The sequence below is a fragment of the Lethenteron reissneri genome, unplaced genomic scaffold (genome assembly GCF_015708825.2).
Source record: "Lethenteron reissneri isolate LAM-NWPU_2019-01 unplaced genomic scaffold, ASM1570882v1 scaffold_1198, whole genome shotgun sequence".
Lineage (NCBI taxonomy): Eukaryota > Metazoa > Chordata > Hyperoartia > Petromyzontiformes > Petromyzontidae > Lethenteron > Lethenteron reissneri.
Window position 1 is genome coordinate 55,447 of NW_026890891.1, and position 25,940 is coordinate 81,386.

The window sequence follows — 25,940 nt, forward strand, 5'->3', positions numbered from 1 at the left end:
TTCTTGGTTCTTTTGGTAAAGTCACGTAGAAGGAAAATAATAAAATAATAAAAATAAAACATCATAAAATAATTCTCACGACGTTTCGGCCACAACGCAAGCAGCCTTCTTCTGGTGGAGAACAGGTCTGTCGACCGTGACTTTACTGAATAAACCAAGAAGATGAATCCCTGCAGTCACGAAAGCTTTAAATCGAAAGACACCAGCTTATTTACCCCAAGGGCTTTTCATACAAAGTGCATCCCACGGCCCACACAACCTCCCACCATCATCCATCTATCGCTACCCCCCTCCTCTCCTCACTCCAGCCCCTCTTCTTCTTCGATGTCAGAGCATGAAGACAATTTTGGCATCTTGCTCCTGGGCACCTCCAGGCTGCTACTGCCTCCCCAGCTGCCAGCACGAGGAAGGGCAACGGCTTGGCGAGCGTACGCTCGCAAATTGTATTTGACAATGCTGCTTTTGCGATACCGATTGCCGACAGAGGACAGATTCCTGCCAGAGGGCCGCAGCGCTGGGAACACTTTGGCACGGATGCCGTCCTTGGTGTCGATGCCGTCATCGTCGTCGTCTTCGGAGCTGAGGTGGACTGTCTCTTCACTGGACGAGCGCTGCAGTGTCGTCTCGCTGGAGATCGTGGTCGACACACGATGCTCTTCGATTCCACTCAGCAGCAGTCGCTTTTTGGCTTCTGGGACTCCCAGTTCATCCAAGTCCTAAAATCCAGCGAAATACAGAAAATATGCACACACACACACACCAACTTGTGTTCAGCGATACAATATTGATAATTGGTTTTTTACCCTTCTATCTGGCAACAAAACTGACACCTTTTTACAAGGAGTCATGTTTGCATAGACCACAATACCTGCAGTCATAATACAAACAAAAGACATAACTCTGATAATGTGCACTGTCCCTGAAGTTGATTGGTCCACACCCGAGACAAGTATTGTGGTCTATACAAACATGACTCCTTGTAAAAAGGTGTCAGTTTTGTTGCCAGATAGAAGGGTAAAAAAACAATTATGATATTTTTACTGGCAAATGAGGTTCCCATAGTGTACGATACAACATTCTTCAAATTTCTGACGACGTGTATTCCTCAGAGCAATTAATGTACAAAATCAGTCGGTATTACCGGTAGGAACCACCTGGTTCCACCAGCCCACAGGGGATTATTGTGTCTGTCCGTCGTGCATCCAAAAATGGGAGGGGTGGGGCTGGGTGGGGAGGGGAGGGTGGGGAGGGGCTGGGTGGGGAGGGGAGGGTGGGGAGGGGAGGGTCGGGAGGGGCTGGGTGGGGAGGGTGGAGAGGGGCTGGGTGGGGAGGGGTGGGGCTGGGTGGGGAGGGGCTGGTCACCCCGTGGTGCCCTTATAAAACTCAACGTTTAACCTACTCACGACGGCTTGTGCCCGGCCCTCACAGTTGGCCATTGACCGAGCAACCCAACGTTCCTACCCGCTCCCTCCGCAGGAGGAATGTGTTTTATTTGTACCCACTACTGGATCAGGACTCCTCAGCCTCCTCACTCGAGCTATGTGACGATCCATCTATCAACGACACACGAACTAATCTTCTCACAACTCGAATCTCTGTGGTGGTCATCCTCTTGGTGATGTGTGCTCTACTTTGGATGCCACTCCAATGCAGTCCAGTGATGTGCCCTTGCCCAAGCCCATCTACTTTTTGCAGTTGTCAATGTTTCTTATTTGCATGTTTCGGTATCCACGTGTAATGGGTTCCGGAGACACTTGTAGAGGTAACTTCTTTATTACAATACAACACTCCAACAGTCCTGATACTCTGTTACAGCGGGACGAGGGGGTACAGGGTCCTACGCTGGCTGGCTGGCGGGTCTTGACCTGCGACTGGCCCCGATCATCCAGGGAGCTGCCCTTTTATGCCTCGTGCCCAACGAGGGGTGGGGTTGTGTGTGCCCCCAGGTATCCCACAGAGCACACACAGCCCCCCCGTTGGTGGCGCCAAGGGGCTTAAGTGTCTGGGGTGCCTGGGATCCTAGCGCCTGGTGCCAAGGGGCTTAAGTGTCTGGGGTGCCTGGGATCCGAGCGCCTGGTGCCAAGGGGCTTAAGTGTCTGGGGTGCCTGGGATCCTAGCGCCTGGTGCCAAGGGGCTTAAGTGTCTGGGGTGCCTGGGATCCGAGCGCCTGCCGCCAAGGGGCTTAAGTGTCTGGGGTGCCTGGGATCCTAGCGCCTGGCTCCAAGGGGCTTAAGTGTCTGGGGTGCCTGGGATCCGAGCGCCTGCCGCCAAGGGGCTTAAGTGTCTGGGGTGCCTGGGATCCTAGCGCCTGGCTCCAAGGGGCTTAAGTGTCTGGGGTGCCTGGGATCCGAGCGCCTGCCGCCAAGGGGCTTAAGTGTCTGGGGTGCCTGCGATCCTAGCGCCTGGTGCCAAGGGGCTTAAGTGTCTGGGGTGCCTGGGATCCGAGCGCCTGCCGCCAAGGGGCTTAAGTGTCTGGGGTGCCTGGGATCCTAGCGCCTGCCGCCAAGGGCTTCTCTGCCTAGGGTCCCAGAGCCCCCTCTTGAGGCACTACAAACGCATTAACTCTTTACAAGTTTAATTCCAACCTTCCATCTTCTCCATGCTTCTTTGTGCATTTTTTATGTTGCAGAAAAACTTAAAAATAAATCCTAATCCTGTATTCGTTAAAAAACCACACGTAGTTTTCATGGAAGCGTCCGTAGGAACTTGCCTGTAGAGTAACGTCCATCAGCTGTTGGACACTCGACAATCCACGTGAAGTGAAATTCTCCAAAAACTCCAAGCAGTCGATTTGTTTCAGGAAGCTTGAGACACGAAAAAACAACAACACACAAGGCTCCAAAATGTTAATACCAAATACAAGAAGCACGAAAAGTACTTTGTACGGCTGTATTACATTAACTTGCACATTTTTACTCCGTCAACATTGCGATTAGAAATAACATGTGAAGCAACACTTACATTGCTTGTACTGTATATCCCTATGGAAAATAATGACATTTTTTATTGGAAATCCAAGTGCAAAAATCAGCCCAAACTGCATTACGAACTTTGCGTTTCGATTTAAAGCTTTCGTGACTGCAGGGATTCATCTTCTTGGTTCTTTCGGTAAAGTCACGTAGAAGGGAAGTAATAAAATAATAAAAATAAAACATAATAAAATAATTCTCACGACGTTACGGCTGCTTGCGTTGTGGCTGAAACGTCGTGAGAATTATTTTATCATGTATATTATATTATTATATTATTTTATTATGTTTTATATTTATTATTCTATTACTTCTCTTCTACGTGGTGACTTTACCGAAAGAACCAAGAAGATGAATCCCTGCAGTCACGAAAGCTTTAAATCGAAAAATGACGACGATGTTTAAAGGTGGCGACGATGATGCACCTAAAGGGCACTTACTTGTAAAGAGCGTTGCCAGGCTTGCCGCTGTCCGGCAGGGTTCCAAGCCGGGCCCGTGGGTTGTCTCCGTCCGGTGGCCGTGGGGGACCATTGGATCCATTTGCTTCACCCGTCACAACATTCTGTGCAACGCCTGCAACCAGTGGATGAGCATTCGCAATAAAAACATTTACACCTCAACACATATACGAGTAATATTGAATTCATCCTCTTGGTTCTTTCGGTAAAGTCATCACGTAGAAGGGAAGTAATAAAATAATAAAACATCATAAAATAATTCTCACGACGTTTCGGCCACAACGCAAGCAGCCGTCCTCAGGTGGAGAACAGAGCTGTCGGGAAGACAGCGTCTGACAGACCTGTTCTTCACCTGAGGACGGCTGCTTGCGTTGTGGTCGAAACGTCGTGAGAATTGTATTTTATCGTGTTTTATTTTTATTATTTTATTACTTCCCTTCTACGTGACGACTTTACCGAAAGAACCAAGAAGACTGCGTATCACTTTGTGGCAAATTGTGTCGCGTCTTTCAATTCGCCCGCGTGCCGCCACGTCCCGTGCAGAGAAATGTGCTGCGCCGAGCAGGGAGAGCTTGCGTCACCTGATGAGGAACCTTCGCCGGCACTGGAGGGTCCCTGGCTGCCGGCCAAGACTTCCTGTGAACACTCGCTTCCGTGTCGGCTGAGGTTGGACGGCCTGCCACGCAATTCCGTCACGTATCTGGGAGGGAGAAAAAACCCCAAAAATTAACCCGTAAAAACAAAGTTTTTCACTATAAATCCTTTATATGCGTGGCATCGGTTTAATTTTATTTTTTCATTCTAGATTTGAAGCTTTCGTGACTGCAAGGATTCATATTCTTAGGTTTTTTCGGTAAAGTCACGTAGGTAAAAAATTAAAATTAATAAAAGTCAAATAAAATAAAAACAAAGTTTTTCACTATAAATCCTTTATATGCGTGGCATCGGTTTTATTTTATTATTCATTTCTGTTTTTCTTGAGTAAGAGTTTCATTTTAATCACATTGGTATTTTAAATTAAATATAAGGAAAGTCGTATATAAGGATTATAAGGTTTTCAGTTTTTGTATGATTGTTTATATTGTACATTTTTGTTGTTTTCTTGAATAATTTTCTGTGTTTAGGAAAAATATATGATTGTGTTAGTGAAACATTTTTTTTTCCTAAAAAGTGGAAAATTTAGGAAAAATTTTTCCACAAAAATTAATTGTCACGCACAACGAGTCTGTGTGCAAAATGTCAGCTCGATTGGATCACGAGAAGTGGGTTAAAAAACGACCAAAAGATTTCCACGGTCCTAAGCGCGCAAGCAAGTGAACTTAATATAAAGGATTTTAAAAGCCCAAAAAAATAGTGGTTGATGCACATGACAACTGCATCTTTTCTCATTGCACAACCTGATGTCAATGAACTACTGCTCAGTATTCATAACCAACATGGGAGTTATTTACATTACATAGACACTGAATATTGATATATTGCATAATTTTTGAATATGGAAATCTTTTTTTAGATATTTTCCATTTGGATCATAAGATGGACATGTGCTTAAAGTTAAAATATGAAGATATAATCCACATTCCAATGAGTTAAACTCTGATAATGCCCCACATGCTTATCACAACATCAACTGCAATGCATCTGATCTCATAAGCTAGGTTGGGTTCAGCGTGGGTGACCATCCTATATACATTGCCCACAGCGAGCCATGCACAAATCTCCACGTATGTTGATGCTTCACACCTTTACCAACTCACACATACCAGTCGGGAATTATACAGAAAGTTCAGTGTCCATGCATCTGTCATGCTCAGCATCTCCCATATAGTATGTCAGAGGAAAATATTAATAAAATACAAAAATGTGATCTTGCAAAGCATTGCCTTTCCAACATTTCGAATCCAAAATAAAAAAAATTAACCCGTAAAAACAAAGTTTTTCACTATAAATCCTTTATATGCGTGGCGGCATCGGTTTTATTTTATTATTCATTTCTGTTTTTCTTGAGTAAGAGTTTTATTTTTATCACATTGGTATTTTAAATTAAATATGACAAAAATGTTTTCCTAAAAAGTGGAAAATGTAGGAAATTTTTTTTCACGAAAATAAATTGTCACGCACAACGAGTCTGTGTGCAAAATGTCAGCTCGATTGGATCACGGGAAGTGGGTTAAAAAACGACCAAAAGATTTGCACGGTCGTAAGCGCGCAAGCAAGCGAACTTAATATAAAGGATTTAAAAAGCAACACTTTGGTGCATCCAACAGGAAGCCGTTTGTCAATCACGTCAATTGGAACAAACTTCGCAACTGCATTGCTCTAGCCGGATGGCAATGACTGCTTGAAAGTAGGTGAGCAAGTGTCACTGTGAAACCAATAGTACCTTCAAATTCAGATTTGTATGTAACATGTCAGATTTGTATGTAACATTATGTAGTTGTGCAGTGTATAATGGAGTAGCAGCTGGAAAATCAAGACAGATTTGCATCAGCATGAACATGAATTGAATAATGGCTGTTTGAAAGTCGAACAGTCAACAGGCAAACAAATAACAGCTTCAAATTAAAATTTCGGTGCAGGATGTCAAATTTAATAAAGCGTTGTCAAATGTATTTCGTTGCAATAATACAAAACATTCTCTGTGAATGATTTAAAATTAAAACGATTCTTCCAGGAGAAAACATTATTCACTAATAATTTGCATATCAAGAGGAATTTAGCATATTTATGGCAAATGCAGGTATGTGATTAGTACTACTCATGCCCGTGCATTATGCAGGATTAGCAGCATCAAAGGGAGGGGATATGGAAATATGCTAAATTCCTCTTGATATGCAAATTATTTTGTCAAGGCTCCCCCTTTCCCCCCCCTTCCAACCCAGCTTATATACATGCTCCAAGCACGTTTGCTGTTTCATTCAGACGCTGTCTTTCCGACAGACCTGGTTTTCACCTGAGGACGGCTGCTTGCGTTGTGGCCGAAACGTCGTGAGAATTATTTTATTATTTTTATTTTTATCATTTTATTACTTCCCTTCTGTTGCTACCATTTAATTACAGCAGCAATCGGGAACTTGTCTCGCACGAGCAGCGATGTGTCTATTTCGTGTTCACGTACCGTTGTTGCTGCAGGTTGCGCAACACATTCACAACATCCTTGGGCAGCATTCGGACCAGCTCCAGGCTTTCCTTGATTTTTTTTAATATTTCAAAATGTTCTCTCCCGTGCACCTACATACATACAGACCGCAGAGCAAATTCTTTAAAACATCAAATGCTTATTGTGAATTCTAGATTTGAAGCTTTCGTGACTGCAAGGTTTCATATTCTTATGGTTTTTTCGGTAAAGTCACGTAGGTAAAAAATTAAAATTAATAAAAGTAAAATAAAATAAAAATAAAAATCACGACGTTTCCATTGCAACACAAGCAATCATCATCAGGTATAAATGAAATAGCAACAAAAAATTCTAACCAGAACAACTATAGACAGACATATGAGCAGACAGATATCACCAAGATACATAGAGAGAGAGTGACACAGGTACAGAGAGGGAGATCGTCTCTGTGGAGTGGCCTTAAATAGACAGAGGGGGCGGTGGCAGAGAGAGGGAGGGGTTAGAGACAACATTAACATGTCAATGAGTGCGGAAAACGAGGAATTTAAACGAAAGCAGGTAACTACCAGGAGGTGAAATATGTCTTTTTGGTCGGATGGCCAATTGCTGCCACAGTTGCTTTCAGTCATCAGCATGTCGTGCACCACTTTCACGCAGCCTGAGGATTTGGTTAAGTGGCAAAAAGCGGACAGGTAAGGCGAGTACACGCAGGGACAATTTCTTTCAGAATAATACATTGAAATGATGTCATCATGGGACCTCCTTTGCCAGTAGCAAAATATAGACTAATAGGGTTGTTCCCCTTTTTTTTTTCTGGCAACAAAACTGACACCTTTTGCAAGGAATCATGTTTACATTAACCACAATACTTGCAGTCAAATGCAAACAAAAAACACAACTCTGATAATTTATGCATTGTCTTTGAAACTGATTGGTCCACACCAGAGACAGCTTTCTTTAGAGCCTAGTCTCATATGGTGTTCGACCAGATGACGCCAAAAGGCGTCATCATGGGACCTCCTTTGCCAGTACCAAAATATACTCATAGGGGTTTTCACCTTTTTTCTGGCAACAAAACTGACACCTTTTGCAAGGAATCATACTTACATTAACCACAATACTTGCAGTCAAATGGTCGAACACCATATGAGACGAGGCTCTAAAGAAAGATGTCTCTGGTGTGGACCAATCAGTTTCAAAGACAATGCATACATTATCAGAGTTGTGTTTATTGTTTGCATTTGACTGCAAGTATTGTGGTTAATGTAAGTATGATTCCTTGCAAAAGGTGTCAGTTTTGTTGCCAGAAAAAAGGGGAAAACCCCTATTAGTGAAATTATATAATTTACAAAAACCTCAAATGTGTCTTAATAGCTAGACAGCAGCATGCGTGTGTGAACAAGGGGCAGTCAAAGTGATCACCTTGGGAGTTCGTATCAGAAGCCGCCTCTCCACTCGCTCGCTGACTGCTGCCAGAAGACACCTTAGGCACTTGTGGGGTGTGCTCAACTGGCTGAGCCTGTGGAGACTGACAAGTCTGGGTTGCTGCCTCTGCCAAGGCAGGAGGATACTGCTGCACATACTGAGCTGCATTCTGCATGGTGAGTGAAGGAGCCTTCCAATTGTTTGGAGACTGCTGCTGCTGCAGCTCCTCATCGTCATGATGCATGCACCGCTCGTCCATTTTGATATCTTCGAGATTTGAAGCTTTCACGACTGCAAGGAATCATACTCTTAGTTTTTTTCGGTAAAGTCACGTAGGTAAAAAATGAAATAAAAATAAAATAAAAATCACGACGTTTCGGAAGCAACACAAGCTTCCGTCTTCAAGTGATACCGATATTTGGCTGTGACAGTTTCACCTGAAGACGTAAGCTTGTGTTGCTTCCGAAACGTCGTGATTTTTATTATTTTATTTTTATTAATTTTTATTTCATTCTTCACCTACATTTTTACATCTCTCCCCGGCGAAGCACACACTCGGGTCTCGCAGCAGAATCGGCCCAGTACCTGGCCACTAAAACAAATAGGCAGAAAACAAATGCATTAAAACAATTTTTTTATGGGCAGCCATTGTAAGGCATGTTTTTACTTAACCCGCCAAAAGAGAATTTCAAGAAATTACAGGAAAAGATAAAATAGTTTAAAAACATTACAATGTCTCTTCAACCACGACTATAGAGACATGGTAATCGCAATAATTGTACACTTAGACATTTTCAATGTTCAGCCCTAAAAAAAACTGGCAGCAGACATTGTATGTAGCTAGGGTTCCCAAGTTTCGTACATAACAGGATAAACTCCACACCCTCAAAATGGGGGGTTCCCCAAGGCTCTGTACTAGGTTCCCTGCTCTTCACAGCCTACACTTCCCCGATCGGCCGGCTCATTGCAAGCTTCGGTGTTAAGCATCACTCATACGCGGATGACACGATTATATTCACCGCCATCGATTCTAGCAATGCATCTGGATTCGAGAGGCTCTCGGAATGTACCACCGCCATGCAACAATGGTTCACTGCACACAACCTAGCCCTTAATCCGAAAAAGTCAGTGGCCATCATGTTAGGTACCAAGTGTAACGGGTTCCGGAGACACTTGTAGAGGTAACTTCTTTATTACAATACAACACTCCAACAGTCCAACTCTCCAACAGTCCTGATACTCTGTTACAGCCTAGCTACACAGCCTAGATACTCTACTCTGGCTACGCTCTGCAACTCGCCCTCACAAGGTCGTAGAGTCGGGAGTTCCAGAGTCCCAGCGCTGGCTCTCGCAGCATCCCAGGGTCTTCAGATGGCTGGTCGTGGGTCTTGGGTCTTGAGTTACAACTGGGCCCTGATCGTCCAGGGAGCTCTCCCTTTATGCCTAGTCTAACGAGGGGTGGGGCCGTGTGCGCCACCAGACATCCCACAGAGCACACACAGCCCCCCCCCCCCCCGTTGGCGGCGCCAAAAAGGCTTAAGCGCCTGGGAACCCAACGCCTGGCGCCCAGAGGCTTAATAGTCTGGACCCTCTGGGAACCCAGTGCCTGGCACCCAGAGGCTTAAGCGTCTGGACTTGCCTGGGATCCCAGAGCCCCCAGCAGCCCCTCCCTTCTTATGTCACTACACAAGCAACGTCTCAATTCAGCAGCACTCCCCACACACATACACATCTTCGGTCACATCAACAAGTTCACCGACCACTTCAGGTACCTCGGTATCATCCTCGATTCAACTTTATCCTTCGACCGTCAAACCAACCATATCATCAGCTCATGTAACTTTCACCTGAAGGCTCTTAGACACATACGTCCTCTCATCTCTACTGAAATTGCCAACACTTTGGCATGTTGCATAGTTGGGTCTCGCCTTGACTATTGCAACTCCGTCCTAGTCCGGACCTCCGCTGGCAACCTAAAGAAGCTTCAAAGACTACCAAATAACCTGGCACGCGTCGTCATTGCCCACACTCATCCCCGCCTCGACTCACTAGCTTGTCTCCGCGCTCTCAACTGGCTCCCCATCGCCAGCAGGGTCACATACAAGACCGCCTGCCTCTGCCACAACGCCTTCATATCCGCCTGCCGTATCTTTCTTCATTACTGACAACTTGCAGCTCAGCACACGGCAGATGCCTGCGCAGCGCGACTCACAACCTCCTCTCGATACCAAGATCCAGGATGGTCATCGTGTCTACGCGCCGCTTCTCGGTGGCAGCCCCAACAGTCTGGAACGATATCCCTCTGCACATTCGCAGCATCACCTCAATCGCCTCCTTCAAGAGACACTTAAAAACTCACCTCTACAACCACGTGCTTTTGAGTGACTCTGAGCTTGGCTCCGCGCCTCTGAGTTGCGGCCACTACGTCTGCAAATTTGCGCGCGTTACAAATTGTACTATTATTATATTATTACCCACCCACTCACCCACTCACTCACTCACACACCCACTCACTCACCCAGTCGCTCACCCACCCACTCACACACCCACTCAATCACCCATCAACTCACACACCCACTCACTCACTCATCACAGTCGCTCGCTCACTCACACACACACTCACCACCCACTCACACACTCACCCACACACTCACCCACACACTCATCTACCCACTCACCCACCCACCTACACACTCACACACTCACTCACCCACCCACTCACACACCCACTCACTCACACACCCACCTACACACTCACACACTCACTCACTGACCCAATCGCTCACTCACTCACTCGCCCAGTCGCTCACACACTAACCCACACACTCAACACCCACTCACACACTCACCCACCCACTCACTCACCCAGTCGCTCACATACTCACCCACACACTCATCCACCCACTCATCCACTCACACACCCACTCACTCACCCAGTCGCTTGTGGTGCCACAACGACGGGGCCGCTCTGCCGAACCAGGGAGCCGCCCGGCTTCCCCCACCGCACTGCCCCCCATCACCCGCCCCACATAAGCACACACCCGCACGCATTCCCCCCCCCATAGAGCTGGAAGGGAAGGTCACCTGATCGACCGGTTTTTATCCGAGAGGCCCTTATCGGGATTAATTCTCACGGTTTCCGGCGATCAGGGAATTGGATGACCTCCCCGTGCTACGTGGCACCGCGGCGCTGCGGCCGGCCTTAATATGGTAGGTCGTGGCGTGGGGCATTCGGCCACCGCGGTTGAGGCGCATTTCCCCCCACACACACTCCCACGGGTCGACGGGGCGAGCAGGGGAGGCACGGGACAGCATGAATAGCGGGGTCACAGGGGCTGTTGCGCATAGTCATGGAGGGTTGGGATAATTGCGCTTGAGCGCGCAGGCCCCATTGTTAGGGAGGGTAAGGGATTAAGTAGGATTTACGCCTTGCACGCGGCACACTGATTAGCATATCAGCAGCATCCCCTTGAAGGTAGGGAGGATAAATAGAGGGGCGCAGAGGGAAAATAGCGCCCTTCTCTCCAGGCCAGCGGACCAGCAGGACTTCCAGCCAGCGACCCGGACGTCCGTGCGACGCATCGAGGTACGCTGTTAGCGCAGAGAGCAGCGAACCTCCGCGGGCACCAAACAGTGAGTGGGGAGGTGAAGTAGGGTGTCGTAAGCCGATAAATAGGGAATAGGTACAGGTTTAGTGGAATAGGCCAGCCTCGTCGACTCACTGATTAAACATCAATTCGCAGGTAGCATATAATAAATCATTAATAGCGAAGCGTGGTCTCGCGTGATCTTGTCGTGCGGTGTGAGCGTGTGGGTGCGCTGTGTGCACCGTGGTTCGCCACGTGAGTGAGCGCTGCGCGGAGCTGAGCGCGCGGGTTGCGTGGGGGAACGCGTGTGGTACTGTGTGTGCGTAAGCTCGCGGCGTGCGTAATAGGCGTACCCCAGGTGCGCGATCATAACGCAAGCGGCCAGCAGACGGCGAGCGCTGCGCAGAGCGGCGCAAGAGTGGGTGTCGCGTGTGTTCACTCCGTGTGTGATACAGGTGCGCGATCATAACTTGCGTAGTTGGTGTGGAGTTGGAGTGCACGGAGCGGCGTGTGTGTGTGTGCATACGTTCGTTACATGTCGGATACGGATGCGCATTGGTAACGTGCCGCACAGGGCTATACTGCGAGCACGGCGTTTGATTGACGATGATGTGCGCACGTATGCTCGCAGCGTGGGAGCGCGGCGCGAGGCTGTAACAGTAGGGGCGTCGCGTTCGAATGCCGGCGAAACCGTAGCGAGTAATAGGGAGGTGGGGTAACGTAAACGGAATAGGGGATGCAGGCGGGAGGGACCCCGGGGGCCAACGGCCCCCACAAATTGGTGTCGGAAGCGGTACGGACCCCCGCGTTACCTCACGCTAAAATAAGACTAATATTTACCGGCCGGGGGGCCCCTTCGTGGAAGGCATTCGCCCGCAATCTCTTAGGGGCCAAGGAAATTAATGGATGGACGGACGCGCAGGCAGTACGTCAACTTAATATGAATCTTGATGGGCGGGCAGCCGATTTTGTAGAAGCGTTACCCGCGAGCGCACAGACACAGCTAGAGGAGCTGATGCGCCGACTCGATCAGCGTTTTGGCACGCGTGACGAGGAGGAAGCAAAATCGGCCTTAGAGGCGCGCCGGCGCCAACCTGGCGAAGATCTACGTGATTACGCCGAGGATGTGTGCGAGTTAACAAAGATCGCACGCCCGGGGTACGCAGCTGATGTTATTGAGGAACTGGCCGCCGAGAAAATCCAGCGGTACCTGTCTCGCACGGCGTGGTGGCAGCCAGACATGAGCTGCCCACGTCTTCCCTTTAACACCCTTGTCGAGCGCGCACGTAAGTGTGAAAGAATTCACAGCGAACGCGCGCAGCTCCGGGGGCTGGGACGAGAGCGCGCCATTGCGAGCCTGCTCTCGGAAGACGAGGAGGAGGAACAGGAGCTCGCAAGGACGGTAAGGGGCCGGGAAAGAGAGCCTCCAGTGTCCCGCGAGACAACCCCGGGATGGGTTGCCGGTATACAAACGGGTATAAAGGATGTCTCCGGCCAGGTAACCCAGATAGACAACAAGGTAAACCAAGTAGGTGAGAGGGTAACCCAGGTACGCGAGGAAACGAATACAAATATGACCAAACTGCAATCCTCCGTTGAGACCATCCGATCCGAGATGGGGGAACTAGACTCCACGGTAGGAGGGCTAACTGGAAGGATAGCGCGACTAGAAGCAGAGTATGAGCAGCAGCGCACTGGGGGAGGAGGGAGTGGGCAGAGAGCCCACTACGGAGCCGCCACCCCTTCCCGGGCATGTTATATGTGCGATCGCCGAGGGCATCTAGTGAGGGACTGTCCTCAGGTCGCCCGAGCTAGACAAGAGCTAAGGTCAAACACTAAGGCCCCCCTAGAGAGGGGACCACCGGGGGGTGAAATCGACGTAGCCCCGACACAAACAAGCTGTGAGAATAATGGCGAGCGAGTGATCTCCACACAGGTTCCAGCAACAACGCCCACGGAAACGGTGACTCCTGGCGACTGGCTGCGGGAGCTGGTGGCGGGGATCACGGGGGCCACGTCGCTGGTGGAAGGGGAGGTAAACGGAGTGCGTACCCGAATCCTGCTGGACACGGGGGCGGTGGCCTCGCTCGTGAGCGCAGCGCACTGCAGCGCGATCGGGGTCGACGTGCGTCACCTGCAGGCCCCGGACCGCGCGCTGCACACTGCGAGCGGAGCCGGAATGGGGCTGCTGGGGAGAGCCACCCTAGAGGTCCGCATAGGCAGCCAGGTGTGCACGCAGGAGTTCTACGTGTCGAGTGCGTTGTGTCACGAGTGTATCGCAGGCACCGACCTCCTAGAACGGTTGGGACTCAACGTGCAACCCCGCCAGCGATGCGCCACCATGGAGAGCAACGGCGAGCGGATACCGTTCCTGGGACGAGAACCAACCCGCCGCCGCTTTGCACCTGTGGCCGCTATCCTGGCGACGGCAGTCACCATCGGCCCGCTCACCGAGATGCTGGTGCCGGTGGCAACATCCCCCACCGACCCCGCGCTCCGACCATCAGGGGAGGTAATGCTAACTCCTCACCCGGAGTTGGCAAAACGGTATGGGGTTGTGGGATCCGCCACGTTGGTAAACGCAGATGGGGACCGAATGTTTATGCGGATGTTTAACCCCCACAATACCCCAGCGATACTGCGACGGCGCACCCCGATAGCCACAGTACACCCCCTGCACGCACGCCACTCTAACGACTCGGTGTTCGCACTCTGGGCTGAGAACCCCGGTCGTCCTGAGGGTGAGCAGGACCTGGCCTGGCGAGTCGGCCCGACTCCCCGAGCCGAGGTCGTTCCCCTGCTCGACGCGTTACATGTACCATGGGCGGACTTACCTAAGGGAGAGGCCGATCGGCTGCGCGAGTTACTGCGGGAGTATGCCGACGTGTTCAGCGAACACGACTCGGACGTGGGTCGGACCGACCTTGTTAAGCACCAAATTGACACCGGTGCAGCCCGACCCATCAAACTCCCTGCGTACCGAGTGGGCGCACCCGAACGCACCCAGATCAAGGAGGCGGTTGGGGACATGCTTCGCGATAACATAATTCAGCCCTCGGCGAGCCCCTGGTCAGCCCCAGTGGTACTAGTAACGAAAAAGGATGGGTCAACCCGGTTCTGCGTCGATTACCGTAAACTAAATGCAGTCACGCTCGGCGATGCCTTCCCCATACCCCGCATCGACGACACCTTCGACAGTCTCGCAGGAGCGCGGTATTTTTCCACCCTCGATCTGGCGTCCGGTTACTGGCAGGTGGAGATGACGGAGGAGGATCGGCCAAAAACAGCATTCACCACCCCGATGGGCCTGTTTGAGTTTCGAGTGTTGCCGTTCGGACTCACTAACGCGCCCGCGACGTTCCAGCGGCTGATGGAGTTGGTGATGCGGGGTTTGCAATGGGAACAGTGCCTGATTTACTTGGACGATGTGATAGTGTTCAGTAGATCTTTGTCTGAGCATTGGTCCAGGCTTCGAGAGGTGTTCCAGCGACTGCGAGCGGCTCATCTCAAGCTCAAGCCACGTAAGTGTTACATCGCACAACGCGAGGTGGGGTACCTCGGGCATCGCGTCAGCGAGGCAGGCGTGCGCACCGATCCGGAGAAGGTACGCGCCGTAGTGGAGTGGCCACGGCCAAGGAATCTGACGGAGATCAGATCATTTTTGGGGCTCGCCACCTATTATCGTCGATTTGTAAAGGGATTCAGCGAGATCGCACGCCCCCTCACCCAACTCACCTCCCCTAAGCACCCCTATCAGTGGACGGGGGCCTGCCAGACGGCCTTCACCACTCTCAAAGACCACCTCACCCACGCCCCCACCCTCGCTTTCCCCGATTTTACCACCGATTTTATTTTGGACACCGACGCCTGCAGCAGCGGGCTGGGCGCGGTGTTGTCACAGGTACAGGATGGGACGGAACGAGTCATCGCGTACGCCAGCCGGACCTTGAGTGGGGCCGAGCTGAACTATTGCGTGACCCGCCAAGAGTTGTACGCCGTGATTTTCGCATGCAAACAGTTCCGGCCGTATTTGTACGGCAGGAGATGTCGCGTACGCACTGACCATTATGCTCTGCAGTTTCTTCTTACATTCAAGGAGCCGCGGGGGCAGATGGCCCGGTGGTTGGCGCAGTTGCAGGAGTACAACCTGCAAATCGAGTATCGGGCTGGCCGGACGCATGCAAACGCGGACGCCTTGTCGAGGCGACCCACGGTGTACGCCGAGACGAGGGCGGAGGAGGCCTGCCCGTGTTTCACGGGGGGACGCTGCCGGCAGGCAACGGACCCCCGAGAGGCCGCGGCCACTGACCCCCCCCCAGCGAGAGAGAGTGCAGTGTGCGCCACGGAAACCCTCACAGGTGGCACTGAGGATCCCGTCGACCGCCCGGCAAGCGCGGGACCCGCGGCTCGGGACCCGATTGGACGGATCCAGGAGGACGTCGGCTGCGCCTTCCCGGGCCTAAACGACGAGCAGCTGAGACAGACCCAGCAGCGAGATCCGGATCTGGCGGCAGTGGAGGCGGCACTGCGGGAGGAAAAGAGCGCCCTACCAGGACCCTGGAGCGGTTTGTATGCCCGGTTGTGTGTGCGGAACGGAGTGGTATGGGAGTTAACCGAGGCCGGCCAGCCGGGGTGCATCTGTGTTCCTGCCCAGGTGCGACCCCAGCTGCTACGGCTGGTGCATGACCACCCACTCGGGGGCCACGATGGGGAACGACGTACTCGAGAGACCCTGCGTCGCCAGTATCTCTGGCCCAAATTGGCACAAGACGTGGCGGCCTGGGTACAGGGCTGCCGCGCCTGTCAGCAGTGCGGGCCGAAACCGGCACGATACCAGGTACCCCTAAGGCCGTTCCGCGTCAGCCGCACGAATCAGCTGGTTGGGATCGACCTACAGGGGCCATTCCCGCGATCCCATCGAGGCAACCGATATATCCTAGTCGCAGTAGAGTATTTCACCCGCTACCCCGTGGCAGTGGCCATCCCTGATAAAACGGCCTTGGTGGTGGCCCGGGCATTTGTGGAACACTACGTACTTAAGCACGGGATCCCAGAACGAGTCCTCACCGACCAGGGTAGCGAGTTCGAGGCCGAGTTGTTCCAGGCACTGTGCCGAGAGTTCGGAATCCAGAAGGACCGAACCACAGCGTACCACCCCCAGGCGAACGGGATGGTGGAGCGCATGAATCAGACCTTATCGGGGAAACTCAAACGTATGGCGGCCGCAAATCAACGGGATTGGGATGAACACCTCCCCTACGCCCTTTTCGCCTACGCCACCACCGTACACACGTCGACGGGACAAACCCCGTTTTTAATGATGTTCGGCCGTGAGTCTCGTTTACCCGCAGATCTGCTATTCGGCGTCCCTTCCCCCCAGCCGGAGGAGGGAAGCCGCCCCGTGGAACACCTGTTGGAGACCCTACGAGAAGCCCGAGGCCGAGCATACCCGCAAGGGGAAGCCGCGCATCGGCGGCAGGAACAGGGCACCCGACCCCGCATGGAACCCCCCTTATTCCTGACAGGTGCTAAGGTGTGGCTACACACCCCTCGCGTCGGGGCCGGGCAGGTGGGGAAACTGACGACCTACTGGCGGGGACCCTGGACCGTGGTGCGACAGATCTCCCCCTGGACGGTACTAATTGATGGCGGGGACAGGGGTCGAGAGACGGTGGTCAATGTCCGCCGCTTAAAACCGTGGAAAGCGGCCCCGGCGAGAGAGAACCCCGTCACCCGAAGGCCCCAAAATCCCGGAGTACCCGCATCCCCCGTGCCCGGGGGCCTCGCGCAGTATATGGGCCCCACGGAGCCCAGGGCTCCGAGGGGCCCCGGGCGGGGCCGGGGGCGACGAGGACGGCGACCCTTAAACCCCACCGCTTCTGAGTTTGTTCCCCAGCCCGCAGGTGCCAGAGGCCGAGGGGAGCCGTTGGAATGGAGGAGGAGACCACCGCCGGAGCCCCAGGAGACGGAGCCGCCACCCCCGAGGCCAGCCACAAGGGCCGGGCGAATCCCGCGGACCCCGCGGCGATACCTCGTGGGGGCAACCCAGGCGAGGTGCTCCAGTCAACCCGGGACGGGGACTGGCACCCCGGGGGGCTATGTGGTGCCACAACGACGGGGCCGCTCTGCCGAACCAGGGAGCCGCCCGGCTTCCCCCACCGCACTGCCCCCCATCACCCGCCCCACATAAGCACACACCCGCACGCATTCCCCCCCCCATAGAGCTGGAAGGGAAGGTCACCTGATCGACCGGTTTTTATCCGAGAGGCCCTTATCGGGATTAATTCTCACGGTTTCCGGCGATCAGGGAATTGGATGACCTCCCCGTGCTACGTGGCACCGCGGCGCTGCGGCCGGCCTTAATATGGTAGGTCGTGGCGTGGGGCATTCGGCCACCGCGGTTGAGGCGCATTTCCCCCCACACACACTCCCACGGGTCGACGGGGCGAGCAGGGGAGGCACGGGACAGCATGAATAGCGGGGTCACAGGGGCTGTTGCGCATAGTCATGGAGGGTTGGGATAATTGCGCTTGAGCGCGCAGGCCCCATTGTTAGGGAGGGTAAGGGATTAAGTAGGATTTACGCCTTGCACGCGGCACACTGATTAGCATATCAGCAGCATCCCCTTGAAGGTAGGGAGGATAAATAGAGGGGCGCAGAGGGAAAATAGCGCCCTTCTCTCCAGGCCAGCGGACCAGCAGGACTTCCAGCCAGCGACCCGGACGTCCGTGCGACGCATCGAGGTACGCTGTTAGCGCAGAGAGCAGCGAACCTCCGCGGGCACCAAACAGTGAGTGGGGAGGTGAAGTAGGGTGTCGTAAGCCGATAAATAGGGAATAGGTACAGGTTTAGTGGAATAGGCCAGCCTCGTCGACTCACTGATTAAACATCAATTCGCAGGTAGCATATAATAAATCATTAATAGCGAAGCGTGGTCTCGCGTGATCTTGTCGTGCGGTGTGAGCGTGTGGGTGCGCTGTGTGCACCGTGGTTCGCCACGTGAGTGAGCGCTGCGCGGAGCTGAGCGCGCGGGTTGCGTGGGGGAACGCGTGTGGTACTGTGTGTGCGTAAGCTCGCGGCGTGCGTAATAGGCGTACCCCAGGTGCGCGATCATAACGCAAGCGGCCAGCAGACGGCGAGCGCTGCGCAGAGCGGCGCAAGAGTGGGTGTCGCGTGTGTTCACTCCGTGTGTGATACAGGTGCGCGATCATAACTTGCGTAGTTGGTGTGGAGTTGGAGTGCACGGAGCGGCGTGTGTGTGTGTGCATACGTTCGTTACATGTCGGATACGGATGCGCATTGGTAACGTGCCGCACAGGGCTATACTGCGAGCACGGCGTTTGATTGACGATGATGTGCGCACGTATGCTCGCAGCGTGGGAGCGCGGCGCGAGGCTGTAACAGTAGGGGCGTCGCGTTCGAATGCCGGCGAAACCGTAGCGAGTAATAGGGAGGTGGGGTAACGTAAACGGAATAGGGGATGCAGGCGGGAGGGACCCCGGGGGCCAACGGCCCCCACACGCTCACCCACCCACTCACCCAACCACTCACACACTCACTCACCCACTCACCCAGTCACTCACTCACCCACTCATTCACTCATCCACCCACTCACACACTCACCCACACACTCATCCACTCACCCGCCCACTCACCCACCCACTCACTCACCAAGTCGCTCGCTCACTCACTCACCCAGTCGCTCACACACTAACCCACCCAGTCGCTCACACACTCACCCACACACTCACCTACCCACTCACACACCCATTCATCCACCCACCCACCCCCTCACCCACTCACTCACCCAGTCGCTCACTCACTCACCCAGTCGCTCACACACTCACCCACACACTCATCCACCCACTCACTCACCCACCCACTCACCCACCCACCCACCCACTCATCCACTCACCTACTCACCCACCCACACACTCATCCACCCACTCACCCACACAGGAGCAGGTGATGATGAGAGGCTTGGCTGATAGAGGTACCAGCAACAGCACCACAGCAGCAGCAATGGTGCAGCAGTAGCAGCAGCAGTAGCCCTGCAAGATGCGAGTCAGCACGCGACTTGACCGAGAGTGGAGGTCTCTGCTCTCCAACCCACCCACCCCGCCCGCGTCTGTGTTGAGGGCTCAGTGTCCTTAGTGTTGACTCAGTGGGCTGTTGACTCGACACGTCACTTATTAGCAAGGGGTGGTGGCTTAGGCTCTGGCCAATAATCGATTGTGGCCTCTAAGTTCTAAAATTAAGATTGGCCTCTAAGTTGTTTATTTAAGCACATTCCTTGGATACCTTTCTCAATGCACACGTCTAGAGTCAATATCACGTAGGGTAGACTCTACCCACTGCTGGATGAGGGGTGCAGGAGGGGTAGGGGGGTACAGGGGCGGTGGGAGGTGTACACATATTAATGTTTAACCTATCTAGGTGACTTAGCGAAAGACCAAAATAGTATGTAACACGTACAGTAGTAGCACCTCGTGTGGCTAATTCAGTGACATGATTCCTTGCGAAAGGTTTCTGTTTTGTGTTTTAACATCTCAACACAACTCCTGTTTCATGTGCAGACACACACATGGACTTACACACAAACATTGGCCCACACGCACAAAGACATCAACTTTAGACACACATACATGGACTCACACAGACAGACATCGACTTTAGACACACATACATGGACTCACACAGACAGACATCGACTTTAGACACACATACATGGACTCACACAGACAGACATCGACTTTAGACACACATACATGGACTCACACAGACAGACATCGACTTTAGACACATACATGGAGTTACACACACATATGGACTCACACACACATACATAGACTCACACACACACGTGTGTGTACACACAGGTGGGAGGGGGAGGGAGGGGAGGTGGGAGGGGGAGGTGGGAGGTGGGAGAGGGAGGGGAGGGAGGGGGAGGTGGGAGGGGAGGGGGAGGTGTGAGGGGGAGGTAGGGGGGGGGTGAGGGGGAGGGAGGAGGAGGAGGGAGGGGGAGGGAGGGGGAGGTGGGAGGGGGAGGTGGGAGGGGGAGGTGGGGGAGGGAGGTGGGGGAGGGAGGGGGAGGTGGGGGAGGGAGGTGGAAGGGCGAGGGATGGAGGGGGAGAGGCGTCTGCCAATGGGAGGAGACGGAGGGGGCAGCTGCTGCCCAATGAGCGATGTTCACCAGGTGGGGGGGGGGGTGACGCCAGTGACCGGCTGGCTGACCCCCACCCACCAGCCCTCAGCACCTCCCAACAAACCCCCCTGAGCCTGACCCACTCACCCCACCACGACACCGCGTCACGTACACTACTACTACTACAACCACTACAACTACAGCTACTACAACTATTACTGCTACTACAACTACAGCTACTAATACTACAACTACTACAGCAGCAGCAGTGGCTCTGTCGGGAGTCGGTGGCTCTTCCCTCCCCTCTCCTGCTGCTCCTCCAGTGCGCGTGTGTACACGGACATTCATCGATATTAGCAGCATCACCATCACCACCAGCACCATCACCACCATCACCTCCACCAGCACCATCATCACCACCATTACCACCACCATCACCACCACAACCACCACCTCCACCACCACCACCACCTCCACCACCACCATCACCACCATCACTATCACCATCACCACCACCTCCACCACCACCTCCACCACCATCACCACCACCACCATCACCACCACCATCACCACTACCACCATGCCCAAGGCACTCTGCGTGTCCGCTCCGCCGGAGAGAATTCGCGAGCGGCTGGAGTTGAGCGTCGCGGCTCTGCGGGAACTGCGGCTCCTGCGGGAGCAGCACGAGGCGACGGTGCGACAGGCGCTCGCCCTGCCACCACCGCCCCCGCAGCAGCAGCAGCAACAGCAGCAGCAACAGCAACAGCAGCAGCTGCAGCAGCAGCAACAGAAGCAGCAACAGCAGCAGCGGCGGTGCTATGGCCGGGGCCCAGGACGGTCGGACGGGAAGGCGGATGATGATCCGGAGGAGGATCAGCCGGTGAGTGAGTGGAGCGAGCGAGTCGGGAAGAGAGAATGAGAGAGGGCCGTGCGCGCACGCGTGTCGTGACGTGTGTGCGGTGTTGCGTGTCGTGTCAGAACCGGTCCTGGGCCTCACCTAGGTCGACTCAGCCTCAAATGAGTACCTGGTGCGGTGTGTGAACATCGCCACTGGGGATACAAAGGCGCCCGGGCGTGGTGCTGGCCACCCACCCCCTCGTGTACCGTGCCGGCCTTCATAGGTGCTCGCTAACAGCACCCTACAGTCTGTTAAGGCTATACGGGGGATCTTAGTCTCTTGTAGAGTTGTTGTCATGTTTGTGCAGAGGATACAATGGGAGTGGTGGCGCAGTGCTTAGCGCACTCTACCAGTTCAGATGACGTCTGCGGGCCAGGAATCCCAACTCGGGTGAGTGGATTCGTACAGCGCAGTTGCGCCAACCGCTGCGCCACCGCTCTCCCTTGGAAGGTCGTGTAGGAAGGTCGTGTTTGGAAGGAAGGCCGGGCTCCTACAGGGGCGAGTGTGAGAGGAGAGAGAGGGGGCACGCATATGGCATTGACGCGAGCGTGCGCGCGTGTTGCGCTCGATGCCAACCAATGTCTGCTGCTGGACACGACGAAAGGGCTTCAGCAGAGAGAGAAGAGAACGTTTGTGTCGTGTCGCTGTTTCCACCTCCTCTGTTGAAGGAGCGCAGCGGGTTAACTCTGCGGTCCGTAGCTTGGGTCGCGTGGCTACCTCAACGCTGTGGCTTCTCTTGAAGACATCTCCGTGTGTATTTATCTCGACGAGTCTCTGTGCATCTCTGTATACGAGACTCTGCCTGCCACCGTGTGTCTCTGTGGGTTAACTCTGCGGTCCGTAGCTTGGGTCGCGTGGCTACCTCAACGCTGTGGCTTCTCTTGAAGACATCTCCGCGTGTATTTATCTCGACGAGTCTCTGTGCATCTCTGTATACGAGACTCTGCCTGCCACCGTGTGTCTCTGTGGGTTCACTCTGCGGTCCGTAGCTTGGGTCGCGTGGCCACGGTGGGACTATTTGCGGCTTGTATCGTTAATTTAGCAACCTACGTGGCCAACCGTGTTCATCGGCGGTGCGGACCGCGACGACATTAAACGGAACCACGGCTTAAGTCGGCTTAACACGTGGCAGGCTTTCGCGACCCAATATCATCCACAATACAGGTTTTTTTGGGGGGGGTTAGATTGCGTAAATATATGCTGCGTATTTGGAGTTTATGTGGTCGCGTGGATTTATCTCCGCGTCCTCTGTTTTTTTCCCTCCACATTTAGGAGCACGCCTTTAGCGGATTTGCCTCGCCGCTACATTTGCACGTGATGGAGAGGCGAGACTGCGTCGAGCTATCAGTTGTGGCCAGGTCGTTTCTGTCAAAGAGGCTTATCTGGTAAAACAAATAAAAATGTTAAATGAAATCAAATAATATTCATGGTTCTTTCGGTAAAGTCACGTAGAAGGGAAAAAATAAAATAATATAAATATAAAACAATAAAAATTCTCACGACGTTTCGACTGCAACTCAAGCAATCATCATTAGGTGATGATTTCCCTTCTACGTGACTTTATCGAAAGAACCAAGAATATGAATCCTGCAGTCACGAAAGGTTTAAATCGAAATCAAATAAATGAAAAAGCAATGAATTAACTTGCATCTTTATTACAATTAATGATGGAAGAATGGCGGCTGCTACGCTATTCCAATGCAACGGGGCCTGACGCTCCACGCGGGGTGAGAGGCTTCGTGATTCCTCCTCCGGAGCGGTGGTCCTGGGCCTCCCCTAGGTCGACTCAGCCTTAAATGGGTACCTGTTGGGGCTGTGTTTAACCTCGGTCTCGGAGACACAAAGGTGGCCGGCCGGACGTGGCGCTGGCCACCCCTCGTGTGCCGTGTCGGCCTTCATAGGTGCTACTCGCCAACAGCACTTGCACCCGACTGTCTGATAAAGGCTACACGGGGGGGGGGGGATCTTTATCCGGTTGTGTTTGCCGGCAAACAGCGCTTGGTACAGAAAAGTTTCAAACTTGACCTCACTTCGCGTTTAGCTGCCCACCACCAGGTATGGAATTAACCCAGCAGCTGTCCGCCCGCCCGTCCGTGTCTGCGTGTGCCCGTCCGTGTGTGTGCGTGTGTGTGCATGTGTGTGTGTGCGTGTGTGTGTGCGCGTGTGTGTGTGTGCGTGTGTGCGTGTGTGTGCGTGTGTGGGCGTGTGCGTGTGTGCGAGTGTGCGTGTGTGTGCGTGCGCGTGTGTGCGCGTGTGTGTGCGCGTGTGTGTGTGTGCGTGTGTGCGCGTGCGTGTGTGCGTGTGTGTGCGTGTGTGCGCGTGTGCGTGTGTGTGCGTGTGTGCGTGCGTGTGCACGTGTGTGTGTGTGCGCGCGCGTGTGTGTGTGTGCGTGTGCGCATGTGTGTGTGCGTGTGCGTGCGTGTGTGCGCGTGTGTGTGTGTGTGTGTGCGTGTGTGCGCGTGTGTGCGTGCGCGTGTGCGTGTGTGTGTGTGCGTGTGTGTGTGTGTGCGCGTGTGCGCGTGTGTGCGCGTCCCGCCTCCCCGCAGTGTGGAGTGGGCAAGCGGTGCGCTGTGGAGCGGCCTCTGAGCGAGCTGCACGTGGACAGCAGCAGAGACAAGTCCGGTGAGCGCCGAGCGCGGAGCGTTGACGTGGGCTGAGCTGAGCGTCTGTGTGCCCTGCGGTTTTCGATTTAAAGCTTTTTTCGTGACTGCAGGGACTCATCTTCTTGGTTCTCTCGGTAAAGTCACGTAGAAGGGAAATACTAAAATAATAAAAATAAAACATAATAAAACAATTCTCACGACATTTCGGCCACAACGCAAGCAGCCGTCCTCAGGTGAAGAAACAGACTCTGTCTTCTCGACAGACCTGGTCTTCACCTGAGGACGGATACTTGCGTTGTGGCCGAAACGTCGTGATAATTATTTGATTATGTTTTATTTTATTATTTTATTACTTCCTTCTACGTGACTTTACCAAAAGAACCAAGAAGATGTGTGCCCTTCGTTGCTGTTTTGCGCTCTCAGTCGCCATGACGCCTCCCGTATGTTCGGCAGCCCCAAAGATTTTTACTCACTGGCCCAGTTTGGTGTTTTTTGGATCCAGCTCACGATGGGCCAACTAGATCGCGCGTCGCCACGTCACAACGGCGAGCTACGAGTGCCGCACAGTTTGTCACACACACTATTGAACTCAACTTAAATGCCATTGGGACCTCATTTACCAGTAGAAAAATATGATAATTGTTTTTTTTACCCTTTTATGTGGCAACAAAACTTGTCAGATAAAAGGTACAGTGCATACATTATCAGAGGTATGTTCTTTGTTTGCATTACGACTGCAGGTATTGTTGTCTATGCAACATGACTCCTTGTGAAAAAGGTGTCAGTTTTGTTGCCAGATAGAAGGGTAAAAAAACTATTATCATAAACTTAAATAACTGCCCGTATCCCGAATTTGGCCCGGTGTGTTTACGAATGGCCGGGCCGATGTTAGTCCCAGTCCACCATCACCGAAGACGCCGAATGTTTATTTGTTTATTGACGTAATCACCGTCGCCTTCTCAAGCCCTGGGGCTCGCGACCACCGAAAGCCGGGCCACGTAGGCCTCAGTTGTCGTGTGAGTTCTTCGATCCTTCGGACCGGAGACCACTTGAAGTGGTCTCAGAAGTGGCTCGTGATCATCTCGCCGCCACCACCACCACCACCACCGCCGCCACCACCATCACCGCCACCACCATCACCACCACCACCACCGCACAGACAACCGGCGCGGCTCCACCTCGTCCGCGTTCCGCGTCTCATCTTCCTTCCTCTCATTCCGCAGACGACCTCGGCGGCGGCTCAGACGCGCGGACGTCCCCGGTCGGGCTCGCCGACCCCGTGACCTCCGCCCCGGGTCGTGACCCCGACCTGCGTTTCCACCGCGACCTGCGCTCGCGGGACGGCTCCGAGGTGTACCGCTACCCGAGCCCGCTGCACGCCGTCGCCATGCAGAGCTCCGCATTCCTGCACCGGCGAGGCGCCGGCGACGACCGCGACGCCACCGGCGCCGCCGCGTCGCCCAACGGAAAACCTCCTCCGACGAGCGACGGCGCCCGCCGCCACCGTCGCCATGACGACGCCGGCGCGGACGACGAGGTGACCACGACCGTAGCGGCGCCACTCGGCGCCGACAAGGCGACCGCCTACATCGCCGCGCTGCTGCAAAGGCGTGAGAGGAAGGCGGAGGCTGCCCGCGCCAACCTGAGCGTGCGGTATGAGCCAGCGGTGCCCGTCCCGGCGGCCAGGGCGTACGGTGTCGGCGGCGGGGCGCGCGGCGCGGTGGGCTCGGCGGTGGG

General features: G+C 53.5%; 1 protein-coding gene across 1 annotated transcript; it reads right to left on the bottom strand.

Annotated features, from left to right (window-relative positions):
• Positions 1–299: 299 nt before the first annotated feature.
• On the bottom strand, positions 300–9,753 carry LOC133361673 (tumor protein p73-like). Its single transcript, XM_061580656.1, has 9 exons — positions 9,731–9,753; positions 8,506–8,562; positions 7,968–8,239; positions 7,112–7,203; positions 6,546–6,658; positions 4,009–4,127; positions 3,410–3,542; positions 2,711–2,804; positions 300–716 (listed from the first exon to the last, which is right to left on the bottom strand). The coding sequence occupies exons 1-9, from the start codon at positions 9,751–9,753 to the stop codon at positions 300–302; spliced, it is 1,320 nt and encodes a 439-aa protein (XP_061436640.1).
• Between the last annotated feature and the right edge of the window lie 16,187 nt (positions 9,754–25,940).

Bases quoted from the DNA above. Each gene is read 5' to 3' on its own strand.
- LOC133361673 (XM_061580656.1), bottom strand. From the start codon at position 9,753: ATGATACCGAGGTACCTGAAGTG. The intron at 6,659-7,111 runs GTAGTTACCTGC...GTATGTATGTAG, and splicing joins AAGACATATTTCACCTCCTG to GTGCACGGGAGAGAACATTT. The intron at 2,805-3,409 runs GTAAGTGCCCTT...TCGTGTCTCAAG, and splicing joins CCTGGCAACGCTCTTTACAA to CTTCCTGAAACAAATCGACT.